The 16,750-nt window shown below is 34.4% G+C and overlaps 2 protein-coding genes and 1 pseudogene across 12 annotated transcripts in view; 1 reads left to right on the top strand and 2 right to left on the bottom strand.

Annotated features, from left to right (window-relative positions):
• Nucleotides 1-945: 945 nt before the first annotated feature.
• LOC147511389 (uncharacterized) lies at nt 946-2,941 on the bottom strand (annotated as a pseudogene). The gene is made up of 2 exons (XR_015216046.1): nt 2,844-2,941; nt 946-1,817 (listed from the first exon to the last, which is right to left on the bottom strand). The product of XR_015216046.1 is annotated as an uncharacterized LOC147511389 (transcript).
• Nucleotides 2,942-3,384: 443 nt separating this feature from the next.
• On the bottom strand, nt 3,385-6,682 carry LOC147511388 (bark storage protein A-like). The gene is made up of 5 exons (XM_086603103.1): nt 6,554-6,682; nt 4,776-4,843; nt 4,473-4,628; nt 3,977-4,228; nt 3,385-3,806 (listed from the first exon to the last, which is right to left on the bottom strand). The coding sequence occupies exons 1-5, from the start codon at nt 6,618-6,620 to the stop codon at nt 3,471-3,473; spliced, it is 879 nt and encodes a 292-aa protein (XP_086459229.1). The 5' UTR covers nt 6,621-6,682; the 3' UTR covers nt 3,385-3,470.
• LOC147511381 (uncharacterized) overlaps nt 6,556-16,750 on the top strand; it is a 123,615-nt gene continuing 113,420 nt past the window's right edge. For 6 of the 10 annotated variants that reach the window (XR_015219361.1, XR_015219362.1, XR_015219357.1 and 3 more), the window contains exon 1: nt 6,556-6,650. Coding sequence is in view for 2 of the 10 variants with exons in the window: in XM_086603105.1 (XP_086459231.1) it covers nt 16,404-16,506 (103 nt within the window). In the remaining 8 variants the exon portion in view is untranslated. Of the gene's footprint in view, nt 6,651-16,250; nt 16,507-16,750 lie in introns of those variants that run through there. The other 4 variants (XR_015219358.1, XM_086603105.1, XM_086603104.1 and 1 more) reach the window with 2 other exon arrangements.

Here is a 16,750-nt window from a genome sequence, read left to right as displayed (position 1 = left end):
AGGCATTTCAGTGAATTTGGGATATTTGCACATTTTCATTGTTTGTTTATGGAGCTCCAGCCATTACTTGGCTATTATTTGGACAAGATGGTTCCTCAATTCTCCTCTCCTAGGAGCACGCTCTTTGGATCCTATAGGTCTACCACACTTTTAGCATTTAGTAGATTCATTTGCCGCCATGTTTGAACCCCGTCTAAATGGAACATCAATTCTGGCTAGTACATTCATGGTTACTTTTACCATATCATTAAATGCTTAGGCATTTTCTCTGCAACCGCTTGCAAGTGTATCATTCTCCTTATCTCATATAGTCACATTCATTATCCTTAATGAGACAAAAAAACATGATCCAAGTTGCTTCACGTTGTTCCTTAGAGCAACCATTGCTTTTCTCTCCCTAACAACGAGAATACTGTCTCATTAAATTGACAATTATGTAATACAGACTGTCTAAGTGAGCTTCTTGCTCCCAACGTTAGAAATGATACACAATATCTTTCTCATTTATGGGTATAGTCTACCGGACATATATCCATAATATTTTTCTCCATTTATATATCCATACATTTTAACATAAAGCAAAATAAATTTGTAAAGATTGATACAAGTGTATGAAGAAAAATAAAACTTGAGATTCATAATAAGGAAATTCAAAATATTAATGACAATCAAGGCCTAGACTTTCCATGAAGATAACATAATATTAACTGTAAATGTTCCATGAACTGGTAATAAAAATATAATTAACTAAATAAATCATTCCAAAGATGAAACTTGCCCATTGCTATTTGGATCCTCATACTGAACCTCAAGAAAATCGGAACAATCCAAATGAGTACCATCATTAAAGTGGTCACTCTTCCAATTCTCTATCACATTTGTTTCCATTTTCCTAGAGGCTTTATACTTTTCAAACTCTTCTATAGGAGCTTGGTAGTATTTTGCCTAATGTCCATCATTACCACCACATCTGTAACAAATATCACTGCTCTCCTTTTGTTTGTTATGAGGATTTGAGTCCCCTTTATATGGTGGAGTTGTCCACTTGTTCCAATTACCCTTTTGTTGGTCATTAGTATTCCAATGATCCTTTTTTTTATTACCATTGTCATCTCCATAAGGATGATAACCTCGACCACCTCTCCCAGTATTTCTGCCTCTTCTATGCCCTCTCCCATGTCCTTTACTACGACTACCACTAGCTCGAAAGCTGGCATTTGCTTATGGAATTGCCATTGACCCAATTGGTCTGAAGTTGTGGTTCTTGATTAAAAGGTTACTATTTTGCTTCACAACAAGGAGACATGTTATAAAATCAGAATATTTGGAGAATCATCTCTCTCGATAATCCTGCTGCAGGAGCACATTCGATGCATGAAAGGTAGAAAAAGTTTTCTCTAACATATGCTCATCAGTTACATTTTCACCACACAATTTACACCAAGAAACTATATTAAACAAAGCAGAGTTGTATTCAGAAACTGTCTTATAGTCTTGGAACCTCAGGTTGAGCCATTCACTTTGGGCATTTGGTAGTATGACCATCTTCTAGTGATCATACCTATATTTCCAAAGACCTGCTGGTTCTTCCTCTGTTAGGTACTCATTCTTTAAGTCATCATGAATATGATGACGTAGGAATATGAGAGCTGTGGCCTTTTCCTTTGGGCTCATTTTGTTTCCTTCTTTAATAGCATCACCAAGTCTTTTAGATTGTAAATGGATCTTGGCATCCAACTGCCATGATAAATAGTTGTCGCCTCTAATTGAAAGAGCTTGAAAATCGAGTTTAGTAAGGTTTGACATCTTTCAAGTAACTGTAACAGATTAAACATACATGTATTAAAAAAAAATTGATAGCATAGCTATAAAAACGAATTGGGCCTACATAAATGACCATTGTAATGGGCCAAAACCGAACCAGTCCTTATGGGTTGGACCTGACCAAGTCGATATAGTCAACCAGACCTGGTCCTTAAGTGTCAAAATGGCTCGGTCCAAATTGGTCAGACCCAAGTCAGTTTATAAGAAGTTAGGTCCGAAACAAACAAAGGCTAAAAGCCCAGAACAGTAACATTAAGTTTTAAAGCCCAGGTAAAACATAGACTTAAAGCCCAAGGAGATCTTTAATGAGTCATAATGTCCTGATGACATCATCGTCTTCTATCTCTCATCTTAGGGCACGAAACAAAACTATCAAAGGGTTAGATCAATTAAACAAAAACAGTCCAATCTTTGGTTTCATCATAAAATTAAACAAACTAACCCATCCAATATAAATGGTCAAGCCTAGTTCATCGAATTCGACGGCCTATACAAGTACCTATGACGGCATCAAACACCACCAATTCCAGTGGTCGAAACAATACCGATTCTGGCACCAAAATGCAATACATACTCCTTAGAATCTGGTAAAATGATTTCGCCTTAGCCAAACAATCATAAAACAGTAATCTTTCTTACGGCATATCAACTTGTTTTCTTAAACGATATAACTAAAATAACCACAACAGTTTCATCATTGGCTTTATGTTACACCTGTTCTATATTTAGCAAACAAGCTTTTCCTTGAACTTCAATAATTGGATCAAAAGGTTCGTTAAATATCACTTGGACCAGTAACCAGCGTATCGATCAGCATGTGTAAGTTACTGTATTGAGCTTTTTATTTCGTGGTGTGCAATGTACACTGCTAATTCTATGATTACTCATTCAAAATTAAAAAAGAAATTGCAGTACACTAATATCTCGTAATAACATACATATACATATGTTATTCTACAATAAAGTTAATATGGTATCAACAATAACGAATACGATTTAATCACAAGTTAAACACATACCTTTAATCCAAAGCTAGAACGTGTTAGAATTAAACCGACTTAGAGAGAACACCACACTAACTTAACATGTATTGAATCATTGAGAGAATGAGATAAAGTAAAGAATGGGAAGAGATTACCTTTATATCATTGAGGTAAATCTTTCCAAAATGGGAAGAGATAAACACAAAGATAAAATTTATATCAAGATAAAGGATTATAGGGATAGGATAAAACCTCTTTTCCAAAATAAAAGATTACCATGATAAAACACAAAGATTTCCAAAATAAAAGATTCACTAAGGAGGTGTCTATATGGGCATGATGGTAAATTTCATAATAAAAAAAATATGGAAAAATAGAACACGGAGAAGCTATGGGGCGCTTAAACTAGTTAGTTTAGTAGGCACGTGGGTTGCAAAATGTAACGGTTGGTTGCTGGGATTAAATCCCAGTACCCGGTTATTGCATAGCCCCACTCATCAAGCAATTAACACTGATCTCTACAGAAACTATCTTGATAACTACAGTTTCTACTTATCAAATAATAAATAGTGAAAGATATAACAATTCCGCTTCATTCAAATAAAATTAAGTGATGGACAACAAAGTTGTTTTATTATGACAATTTGACATCAAGTTTTGTGACTACAATAAGGCAATAAAACGAAGGACCACATCAACTGCATTTTGAGCAGCTAGGGGAGCAAATATGTCAGCTTCATTGGATTGTGAAGAGCCTCCACCAGCTAGATCAGAGAGAGACCTAAAAATAATGAAAGGAGTCCTTTGTTGAAGGCAAACCAAAGCAACTGCAGCACTTTCCATGTCAATTGTTGTAATATTAAACTTGGAATACAAGAAATTTCTATAAGCTGCATTATCCACAAGTACATTTGCACTGCTACCCTTCTCTACCCTGACCACCATTGGTGCCCTTGGTAAACAAGTCGTTGAATTGACGCAGCGCTCCAACGTCATGTTCTACAAAACAAGCACACATGCATATTGCATAATTATTGATATGAAAACACGGAGAAGGAAGTTGCAACTCAAAATTTTAATTTTGTGTACGAACACAAAGAGTATAGTCGGAAATAATCAGATTAGGTATCTGTGGGGGAATTAAAATGGCGATAAATTAATGGAACTACCTCTAGCTTCTCAGCAAGTGAATAGAAGCGTTTGTCAACAGGTACTAAGAACGCATGCTGTCTAACTTCAGGAATACCATTTACTGGAAATATCTCCTCTGGCTGATACCAGACATTATTCAGAAGATTGTCCAATGACTTCTCATTTTCTGTGCCATTGGCGTAATCAGAAATTTTAAGGTATCCAATCTTTCTTGTGTAATCTCCATTGGCCTCGAAAGCCAGTTCATCATCAGGTCCATCTCCATATCTCTGTTAAAAAGTTTGAAATGTATGGTGACGATTTTAATTAATTCTAGAACCAACGGTCTTCATTAACTTCAGCAGCAGACTGAACGACTATCGGGGTTCTTAGGCTAGATATGTCTTTTTAGATGAAAATATATACATCAGATGAACTTAATATAGAGCAAGCAACTAATTTAATATATCTTACTTCACTCGTATATTATGGGCAAAAAAATGTTGAAATGAAAAGTTACGTTAATTCACATACCTGCCAATTCCAAAGCCCTGTATGTGCGGAATAGTGTGGAATTACCACATCTCCGATCTGGAAGTGTGGGTTTGCGTTCCCCGCAATTCCGAAGTGCACAACTGCTTTCACCTCAAATAGACTTAACAACAATTCTGTGGCTAGACCTGAATTTAGCTGTAGGAAAATTATTTGTCACTCGCCAGAAATATATATATATATATATATATATATATATATATATATATATATATATATATATATATGAAAGGTGAAAAATAAAAGCAAGAATAATGGTCCATTTTGGTTTATATTCTCACATACCATCCCCAGTCCTGTCATGACAATAATAACTTTCTCATTGCCTATTCTTCCGATGCGAAATCGTCTCCCTATGGAATCATGATAAGGACAATGAGTTTTTCATAATTCATTCATGAAGATGATGGAAACTGTCTTAAAATTGGAAAGCGCAAAATGCTGGACTGATTAATCCAACTGATATTAGACATGAACAGTTTGTTTGTCCAACTATGGTTCTACATCAACATCGTTGGATAAGTAGGCTTGAATTTTTCATGGTTGTCTTGAAACCCAAGTTTTAAGCAGGTTCATAAAAAGCAGCTTGTCAATGATCGGAAGCTAAGACATAGCAGTGTCGATTCTGTTTACTTCTGACTTCCTTGTCTATAGGTCTATATAAGCTGTAAATGTGAAGTGCTTTCCATTGGATTTGTAACTTATATCAAATTACATGACATCCATTATTGAGCTCAAGTTGTGTTGATTTTACGTAAAAAATAGATCTTAAAAAACTGGAACTAAAACTGTTGGAAAACTTTTAGCGAGGAATTCAAACATTTCCAATATAAGAAATGGAGAAAGCACATGCGCCAAATGCTTGAGAATGGGGCTCATCCCTTATTTTTCTTCTTCAAAAATTTCACTGTTAAAAAAAATTGACACGCCAATAGCACTCTATGCTTAATATCTCACCTATTTTTTTTTTTTTTTATTTTTATTCGCAAGCCTGTTTTAAATGAGATCAGTAACTCTTTGATGCTGGCGGGGTTCGATTCCCAGACCTCTGGTATTATCACCCAAAAATTTTATCTGCCTAGCTATCATTGATTTGAGATTACAAAACCCCCTTAAGTGACCTCTTTTGATGATTTTGATCGATGTCCTGGAAGGACTCATAAATTATATCTACTATTATAGATATTTTAATTTAGTATGTGCTTATTTCAAGATGTCAATAACTGTCTACTCTGAGATGTCAATATTTGTCTTCATTCATTCGTAGAAAAGAAAATTCTGAAGTAAACATTTTATTAGGAATATATAGTGAATGATAGCTAGTAAATTCGTGAACTGCAAAAATTCGTTATGAAAATTATTCGACGAAAATTCAAAATTTTAGATAATAATTCATTTGAAAATTCAGTTCAAAATCACGAAAAAAATGTCACATACAATTCATATTTTATACGGGTATAATATTAAAAAAAAACTGGTTATATATATTTGCATTTTGAGTTTAGAATGCAATTTTTTTTTTCCACGAAATCGCCTGTGTACAACACATGCATAACTCAGTTTTTGGTTTATACTCACTTGCTAACACTTGGTTCTTTGGTATTCTCTACGTATTGAAGGTTCTAATTTAAATGGATTTTCAAAATCTTTCATTTCGAAGTTTAGACATACCTTATTGTTAGGCAATTATAAGCCTAGACCATAGAATTAGAGTATTAATTCTTAGGTTTGAAATATTCGCCGTATTATTATTCATATTATACTAAAAACACATATAAAATTAAACGGAGTTTTACTAGATTGAATCTAAGAAAAAGACAATGCTCACATTCTCACAACTCAAAACAATACATACAAGTGAAAGTTTAGCAGCAGGCTAGTCGCCAATGGAATAAACTTATGCTCTAGTTGACATCACCATAAACCTTATTCAGAAAGTATTATTGAAAAAATAAAGGAATCAATGTGTCATAGTCGTATCATACACTCATGCAAAAACAAATAGCTAGTAATTAAAGAGCTATGGAAAAATCCAATGATTATGTCTTGTTTATCTCGCTGACCTGAAAAATCCAGAAAAGGATGTGTATCATCAGCAGCAAAGCTTTGGGACTGAAGAAGAGGAGTCATCTCAAATGCATTTGGCACCACAAGTCCCAGGTAAGGACCCTTACTATTGATCTCACTTATGTTTCTCACTAGATTTTTGGACCCGTTCAACAAACGGGGACCGTTTATATATATATATATATATTTTTAATTTGGATGTATGAGTTCCACCATGCACTCTTCTATCAGTTTGAGCACTGGAGCTAGAGTAACTTATACATAGGAGACAAAAATGAGCATTATACCAAGTTAATAATAAAAAGAAAACTTTAAATTCATATTATAAGAGCTGAAAATATTCTAATTGAGCTACTCTCTGAACAATCGATTGAGTCCCCTTTAAGGTTTGTAGTAGTTGCAGTGACCTTTTGAGTTTTAAGTCAAACGACCAATTGTATCCACTATATGCCACCTGGCCTCTTACTTCCTTCCCCACATGACTACTGCTGAAAGAAAGTGTGCAATCACAAATGTATAAAATATTGTACCAATGAAAGTTCATGAAGAAAACACGACAATGACTTGGGCAGTAGAAGATGGAACAATTTTTTTAAGGTAATTGTATAGTATTACCAACTCTACATTTTTATGAAGTCGACTTCTTATTTTAGTTGTTGAATCAAAGCTTCAGCTTTTGTGGCCCTTTTTTTGGTAGCTTTAGCTTTCTCAAGTTCTTATTTTAGGAATTTTACCTCAGACTTCAGCTCTTTCATCAATTCAGTGCTCTCGTTGGATTTTAACTCAACATTGGAATCAAGTAAGGCCTTCACACGACACAACTCCGCAGAAAGCAATTCCACTTTCTCGGCATTAATTTCTGCAATTTTGGTCGCATCATCGGCATGGCTCAATGCTTGATTATTTGCATCACTCATCATGGGCATCTCATGTTTCATTCGTTTGAGCTCCTCTATAGTGGACATAAGGGATGTGACATCGGCAGCATATTGGAGTCGGACAGCAGTGATCTCGTTCTGCCATTCCTCTTCCCTTTTTTGTGTTGCATATACTCCTGTGAGTAGCCCAGAACTTCTCAATCTCAGTAGTCTCCTCCACTCGTTTTTGAGAAACTAAAGCTTCCCAATCTTTTCAGTAGCCTCCTCAGCCAATTTCTCCGTGACCTTCAACTCCTCAAGAGCTAAAGCCTTCTCTTTCTCCATAGATGCTTAACTAATCTTTCAAGTTTTTAAGTTCCTCCTGAATCTGACTCAACTGTGCCTGCATATTTGATCCTTCCGACGTGCGAGATTGTGTTTTCTACACAAAACATAAATGTACAAAAGTATACCGAAAAATTAAACAATGTAAGACTAATAAAGTATCAGGATTGTAATAATTACTTTCATCAACTTACATTAGGTGTAAAAAGTAAAACTGATCTTGGGGATCTATGATATGAATATACATACCCCCTTAAAAGCAGTTAGCATCATAAGTAATGTGTGCTATGATATTAGCATGCCCTCAAAGCTACAGCTTATTCACTATTTGAGTAATTGGTATATGAATATACAGACCCCTTTAAAAGCAAGTTACCTTTATAAGTTAAAGTGTGCTATGTAATCACTTGAATGGACAAAATAGACGATGTCTCTGTTAGTTATGTTTGTATCGAAGCCTCAAAACTAATGACTCATAACTTAAGCTACTAAATCTGGATGAGGAAAAACTACTATGGACTAATAATCTACAAAGTAATGTGCCAATGCTAACTGTGCATGTCTATCTACATAAGCTATATGACTAAAATTAATTAATTAGGTGAATGTGCTATTATCAAATAGAGGTAATACAATTAAACTTTATAATTGTTTAAGACAACCAAGAATCAGTAAATACATCTTATTGCGAATGTGCTATTATCTAGCGAATTCATTGTGTCGAATCACAATGAGATCATTAATTAATGAGAGTTCATACGCCTAGATATTAGTAGTTGTATATGGATAGGAACTTTCAAATTCTAATACAATTCAAAAAGGAACTCATTCTTACTTTTACAATCGGTACTAAGTCGGATACAATGGGTGCAAAGGACTTAATCAGACATAACTTGATAAAATCAACAACATATAATCAAAGAAGTATACTTACCATCTTGCAAAGCATATTTATATTGAGTTTGAACTAACCTCCACATTAGTGCAAATCACCTTCAAACAATCATTAGTGCCTGCTTCCCTTGCTTATAGTTCTCCTACTGAAAGCATGAATTTCATGAATCTTTGTCAATCTGAAGAAGTCTATATACTTAAGGTCATAGGATCAAAATCACAGCCATCTACATGTATGCAATTTCAAATTGTAACCAAAATAAATGTAAATGATCGAAATAGCAGATGAAAATGGTGAAGGAAAATTATCACAGGAAAATATTTAGAAAGATAACTTTCAAGCGAAGAGCAAAGTACTTACACATTTAAGTTAAAGAAATTAAAGTTGGTGTGAAGAATTCAACCCAAATGACAATTAAACAGAACTCTAAGTCTATAAAAGTTCGAAAGTATCCAAAATCCTTAACTTAACCAAGTATCAAAAGCTTTGTAGACTTTTGGTATGCATTGGGGGTTACACTAAAATTACAAAAATTAGGTGTTTCTACAACGAATTAATCATATGCCCTATAATAATACATGTGATTTGCATAGAATATGTACTTAATGAAACATCAAATAACTACACAAATTAGTATTTAACTCAAACAACATGCAATGAAGCATTGCTTTCTCAACGGTGGGAGCATACCTACCAGTGTAGTATGCCGGTGATTCTAGGCCCTTTTGAACACTTTCACACAATGAACTGTTTGTTTTCTAGAAAAAAAGAGGTGAGAACACGAATTATATTTGTAATAAAGCATTTGACATTTTATACTTGGACTTTTTCACTTTCTTCAAGAATTCTTGCAACATAAGATTTGTAATTATGAGTTCGATGAAGAATAACTCAATCAGTGTACATTTGATTGTGTTTGGACTTTTAGGTGAAAACAAAACACATAAGAGAAGATTACTTACTTGTGAGTACATACCTTCCAAATGATGGATTGAGATAAATTGCAAAAATATGTGACTAAATTTTGTCTTCTATGGGAGAGAAGAAATTGATACTTGCTCTTTAACTACTGAGGAGAGGTAAGTTTCAACGCTAAACCTTTGCATTGTAAATATAGTAAACTACTAACTAAGAATTCAAATATCTCGAAGCTTGTAAATATCATTGAAACAGTTGCTACTTTGACGACATATTTACACTTTGTGGAACTAATAAACTACAAAAGTAATAGGGGGAAAGAGACTTATTATTTTACTTTATAGTACATCAGTTTTTCACTCTCTTTTAGTTGATTTGTGAGTATTTTTTTTTTCGATAAACACAACTCTAAATTGATTCGTGAGTAACAAACTAAAGGGAACTCAGCATAATGAGGAAACACTTAAAGAAAAGCTAAAATTATTTACATTTACATTAAAAATTATTTACAATATTCATGACAATTTGCCTACTGAGGGTTGCACCTTGAGTTAGAGGGTTTCAATGGATGTAAGTTGTACTATAATATAAATATAGATTTCGTGCCCGTTCACTGAAACTTAAACCTTACATCCATTGAAAGGTGTAAGTTTACACCAAACATCAAAAGCTTTTGGTTCACCTCTACATGTCCAATGGTAGCATTGCTTCCCGTATTAAAGGTAAAGAATAATATATTATAGCCAAGCTCAAAATCGTTCATTTCTCAAATGTTTTCTTTTTCCAATATAGGTAATATCGGCTAAAAAAAAGGGAAGGAGCTATACATTTTCTTTTTTCATTTTCTGAAGATCAGCTTTGAATGCCCTTAGATTGGCTGCTCGTGCTTGTGCTTCAGTTGAAGGACCCAACTTAGAGGGCTTCCCTTTCCTAGTCCGCGGCCTCTATCTTCCTCTTCTCGGACTATCTTGACTTTTGACTTCTTATCTTTGACTAACTCCTTTTACCCTTCCTTAACATCCTTGACGATGATTCAAAATATGGGGTAACATGAGAAAATATGGGGTAACATGAGAAAATAGAAATCATTATGAACTAAAAATAATAATAATGTACTACTCATTAACCGATTAATCACGGACCATCTAAATCGCTTTATGGAAATCAAATACACGAGAACGGCATTACATAGTCTATGTTTGTTTGTAGACTTGCTTGATCAGATGAAGGCTTACCAACACACCAAGTTTTCTGCAAAGCCAAAAAATTAGATTCTGTTTTCTACTTTTATTATTGTTGATGCTAATATGATTTAGAGAAGGAAAAGGGCGTAGAGTTATTGTTGAATAAGATGGAATGATCGTTAGGGAGGGCAAGAGAACAGCGAAAGGTTTTTACTTATGTCTATTAATTTGAGGAGGGCATGGTAATTAAATAATAAAAGAATGAGAAACTAACAAATCTCGGGAGGTGTTTAGAATTTTAATAAGTGTCTATCATTTCCAAGAACGTATAATTAGTAGTAGTAGGATTTAATGGCCCTCTTTATTATTTGAAGCCAAAAGTTCTGATATGGTCAAGTTATTTTATTAAGTAGATGGTGAAGAAAATCCTTCCTAGCATGGTACACCATTCAAAGGAGTAATCCAGCTTGCATCTTGGTAAGCTAATAGAGTGGGACCTGATTTTATGAGCAATAGTTGTCCATGGGGCACACTTGATATTTGGCCAAAGACATTTGGGAGAAGATATGGAGTTATGTATACCTATCTAAATGGGATCCATTTCATATTTTAATTCCCATCCAATTCCAATTTAATGTTAAGCTCAACTCAAAATGCATTAAGTTTTACCTGCTGTAGATCCCCGTGTTTAAGCACGTAGCACCGATGGGTATAGAGTTAATCCATGCCCACTGTCAACCCACTGCAAAAGTTATATGTGCCTACTTAAAAATGGCAGTGTACAAAGTTCTTTGAGAAGTGGAGGAAAATAGAATGAACCTTACCTAACATTTATTATAGCCTTAAAAATATGGTAGAGGACCTTAACAACAACGGAATAGCTACAAACCACATGAAGTGCCCACTGCTAGACCCCATAACTTACAACTTTATGCACTTCTTTTGGACATGCTATTCCTTACTTTTTACTAAGGTAATATAAAAAAGTTGTTGAATTATACCTAATGGAGGTTGATTAAACGCTTGATCTGCGCTTCTAACATGATACTTTCTTATACTGTAGTATGGATCCAATATTAGCCTCTTTTATCGTTTCTCTGATGATTCTAGAAAAAATACCAACTGGAGCAGCTAGACAAAAAAATTACAACTTTCTTACCCATGAGACACCTCTTTTTACCCGAGTTTCATAAAGATATGAGCCCTAACATGATACTTTCTTATATCGTTAACATGGTTAAGCTATAACTGGACCATGTGTGTCTTACCATCTACTTTATCATATGCGGCAGAAAAGCTACTTTAAACTACAAATGGAAGTATTTTAGAGTCATAGTTTACCTACATGTCAGTGTCATAATTTGAAAATTGATTGATTGCAGAATCAGGGAGACCAACTGATTCAAGTTGTTTTCCAGAGTTTAGTTCGTTGAGCAAGTGCCCCACTTCCTGATAAAGGATATTGGCTAAAGATTAGGTGTGTATATCAAGTAGTAAAAAAAAATAAGAAAGGCCAACTGAATAGGCTAATTAAGAAGACAACGCGTGGAATATATATAATTTGGACAGAGAAAAATTAAAGTTAGAAAACCACCATCCCAGAATTCTACACGCAAAAAAACCACTTTGTTACATAATATTATAATATTATTTGGAGACCAAAAACCAATTTTGGAAGTTTATAGAAACTGCTTAAAAATTCATTTGCACATACAAAAGGGATTAAAAAAATTACTTATTAAGCCTGTGATGAGATGGAAAAAAGAAAATCTATCAGAAGCTTGACATAATGAGTTAGAAGAACGATAGTACAAGACATAATGAGTTTGACTCGTCCACTTATCCCAACAGAGAGACATTTGAAAGACATGCATGGCTGATATTTTTATATAATTACCAGAGAAGTGAAAGGAAGTGGAAATTGAGAACAAATTAAAGTACAAATATCAACATAGATTTGAATTATATATCTTGATCCTTTGTGTAGGTTATTTTGTGACCAAGAACCCTGGAATGTATCGAAAACATCCTAGCTATATATAAATCAAATTTCCTCATACAAAGAATAGATATAGGGAAGAGAGAAAGATAGTGTAACTTACATATCAGTGCTATGAGCGTTGAGAGAGGCGTAGTGGTCTGGTTAACAGTAGAGAAGAGTATTTCTATCTCGAATCACCCCACAAAAAAATCACACTCAAAAAGATATTTAAAAATAGGTTTTCAAGCCCAGTAATTATATCGAACTACTGCTACTTAATAAGAAATAGTAGAAACCACACAATCACATATATATGCTACAAAAGATTCATTCTGGCTCAATAAGTTGTAAGTCTGTGTGTGGACTTATTTATACATACCATGGTTTAAAATCGCCATACCAACTGATATCTCTCATCTAAACACGAATTCGTACTATTGACTTTATATTGGAAAAATACATTCATAAGCAAAGAATATATATATATATAAACAATTAAAAGAAGATGGACTTGAATGCAAGCATGGTTACTGCATCTCTACTTTTTATGAAGGAAAAAACTCAAAGACCAATTATCCATTCTAATACTGTCATTGGTGAAGGACATGAGATTGTAGAAGATGAAAACGATGTTAGGATAACAAAGTAGGATATGAGCTCTCATAAAGTAGTAAGGAAATGCAAATACTATTTATTCAGTAAAGTATCCAAAAAAATATATTTAACATAGTGTAGCATGCTAGAGAGGTTTCGTTTAATTTCAACTAAAAATCATATCTTTGGAAAAAGAAAGGAACAATGTAACACAAAACATGGAACATGACATTCAATTATAAAGGGGCCAATAGACATAAATCTTAAGCATGAACGAAATAACATAAGATAATAGAATCATATTATGAAGATCAGTATATGTATCATAAAACAAAAAGGTACTTAAGTAATAACAATATCTAATTAGTTGTCTACTTAACTTTTCTTCACCTTTACAGGCTAGAGCAGCAAACTTTACGATCCTTGAGCAATATAATAATAACTCATAGTAATACCATGTTTAAGGATGGAGATTTGTGGTTTTGAAGGGGGGCCGGGGAGCAAGGTCGCAATGGATACTCTGTTAAACAAATTAACTATGAAAAAGATTTTGTAGGGGTTAATATTAGTTTCTCCATTCAAGAGATCTATTATTATTAGTATTTACTTTTCTATTGCTTCCAACTAAGTGCAAAAAATCATCATAACTTCACACCATAAGGTACTCCTAGTAAGTCTTACTGAATAGAAGAACATACATTCTTACTCATATGCAAGTAATTTTTTGCAAACTTAAGTTTGGACGGTCGAGGATATCATGGCTAAATTGTTCTTAAAAGTGCGAGCTATATGATTTGATAAATAAACAGACTAAATTAGGGTAGTAGAATTCATACCCCGATATTGTTGTGCTCTCATAGCTTATGAACACCATAATCCATTGCCTGCACAAACCAACCAAAGAACAAAATAAAAAAATTATTTAATTAATTAATCACTTCTAGTTCACACCATTATTTACCAGACTCCAAATTATGTCACTGATTTTTTTAAAAACAATATGGATAAGTACGTCATATTTTCAATGTCAATCTCTGGAAATTTGCATGTTATGTGAAACGTTTACAATAATCCCACTAACTTCATTATTGAAAAAAAAAAAAAAATCCCACTAACTATCTTATTTTCTAGAACTAAGTCACTAACATAGACCCACTGTTCATGCATTAATATGGATTTTGGGGTCACGATGAAACTCTTAAAAGGAAGTATGACTCTTAGGTCTTAACATTTTCTCTAAAGCAAGATAGGGACGTAAATCAATATCTAATCTGAATGAGACATAATTTGTCTTAGTATCATTGAATCTGATTTTGTCAAGCTCCCATACAGCATGCACAAATTCAACCGCCAGTATTAGAGATGTGGATCATCACTTACAGAGAAGAATAGAAATAAACGGCAGTCATCACTTCTCTCTTGAGCTTCCTGGTACCCAACATCTAATTTCTTGTTACCATTGGGTGTCTTTGCCCGCATTAATCTTGTACTTGATGCTCTTATGGATATCATCCTCCTTTGTATGATTTAATAAAGAAAAACTTTGCTCTGATTATAGTCCAAAGGAAATTCTTCCCTGTTATATTGATCCCAATCTGGAAATGCACTCGTATCTTTGTCCTCATTGTTAGCATCTGATGAGATGCTTTGTCCCCTCACAGCTAAAGTGACCGGTAAACCCCCTTTTGGTTCTTGAATCCGACTCTTGGCCCTCTGCTCATCTCACTAAACCCATCCACATTATCATTGCCATATCCAAAGAAGCCACCGCCTCTACCCTTGTTCTTGTATGTACTTTGTATCAATACCAAAGAACCCACGGCTATTGATCCGCGGATCATAACCATTAGCTCCAAAGCCTCCCGTTCTAGCAGTAGTTCCATATTGGCCATAAAACCTATTGCTTGTATAGGTTATGTTTACAAATCCAGGAGTTCCGCCCAAACCACTGTCATTATATATAAAACACTTTCGGAATGTGTAGTCTTCAACCATTTTTAGCTCCACATGAATCAATAGTAGGTTATGACATACCGAAAGGTACAATCTTTGAATCTTTGTTGGTTAACCAATGGGCTCTTCACAAAGATTCCAAGGTGTGGTCGAGCGATGATGTTCAAGCGAGAGCGGTTTGAAAAAGGCAATGAGGAAAATGATGGAATTAAGGGAGATGGCTTGGCAATGCGGACAATGGGAACGATGTTGGGTGTCTGGATTCAGTGCTTGGGAATGACTCGGGGGAGAAATGGTGGATATGAGTATAGGTGAGCGACGCCTTTAGAGGCCATGTATAAGCCAAAAGCAGCTCTACTTAACGTCTTTTCTCAAATTTGAAGTAACGGGTGTTTGGTAATAAAGCTCAACGCTAATGTAATCTTTTCTGTTATCCGCAAATAGGTTTTCATAGTTGTATTCTCATGCAGTAGAATATATAAACTCCTGTGTTCGGCACATGAGAAGTTTGTATAGTTCTTCAAGTATTCCTGTTCTTGCACCTCAACTGCTTCTTCGTGCTGCTGATGCCATTTTCTCTCTCTCTCTCTCTAAATTGAGTTGGTTCTCTCGTTTTTTCTCTCTTCTCTTTTTCTTCTATGAAGAAAAGGTGCTGTGGTTTCAAGGTAGAAAGAATTTGTTTAGGGCCGGCAAGATGTTTGGTGTGTGGGAGTTTCTAACTTTTGGGTTTCCAATTTCTCCGGTAGTTTGGAGTTTAACGTGTTTTTGGCCTGTTAATTAAGTCAGGGAGATAAATATAATTACTTGATGGAGAAAGGAGATTTAAACAAATGTAGAGAGGTCTAACTAATTATTAGCACCTCCTTATTTTTAGGAGCCACTAATATTGCTCGGAGTGCAAAATAGAGCGATATAGTGAGGAGAGAGAATGTGTGCGAGCTTTTATATATATATATATAGATACTTCCCTTTGAAATAGCACCATTAACACTAGTAACAAAACTACTAGTACTGACCAAAAGAATAAAGCCCAATAAGCAAAACTTTAGAAACCAATCCATCCTTCACTTCGATCTTCTCAAATTAACACTATAAAAAAAAGTGAAATTAACTCTAAATATGAACAATTGCGTAGGAGTAGAGAATGGGGGAGAGAACAAGGAAAGGCAATCCAATTACGAAATGAGGAGCTTGTTGTACCTTTATATACAAATTTCTAGAGGTAAAACAAAAGACTTTTCAAATAACTCAAAGCTTGTAGCAAGTAACAACTTGCTAGCCAGCAATAGTCAATAGAATATGATGATTTTCAGTTTTTGACCTTTCACATTACGATTCTCTTTAATATTTTATATGATCTTGGGACCAAATAGCAGCCTATGACTTTGAAGACGCACACGAGAATACTACGTGGCAAGCTCGGTGCACTGATCTTGATCGCTTACAATGCACACGTTGGTCAATAT

Source organism: Coptis chinensis, chromosome 3 (genome assembly GCF_015680905.1).
Source record: "Coptis chinensis isolate HL-2020 chromosome 3, ASM1568090v1, whole genome shotgun sequence".
NCBI classification, from domain to species: Eukaryota; Viridiplantae; Streptophyta; class Magnoliopsida; order Ranunculales; family Ranunculaceae; genus Coptis; species Coptis chinensis.
This window is presented reverse-complemented; position numbering and strand designations above follow the sequence as displayed.

Bases quoted from the DNA above. Each gene is read 5' to 3' on its own strand.
- LOC147511388 (XM_086603103.1), bottom strand. From the start codon at position 6,620: ATGACTCCTCTTCTTCAGTCCCAAAGCTTTGCTGCTGATGATACACAT. The intron at 4,844-6,553 runs GTCAGCGAGATA...ATGATTCCATAG, and splicing joins TCCTTTTCTGGATTTTTCAG to GGAGACGATTTCGCATCGGA. The intron at 4,229-4,472 runs GTATGTGAATTA...ACTTTTTAACAG, and splicing joins CAGGGCTTTGGAATTGGCAG to AGATATGGAGATGGACCTGA.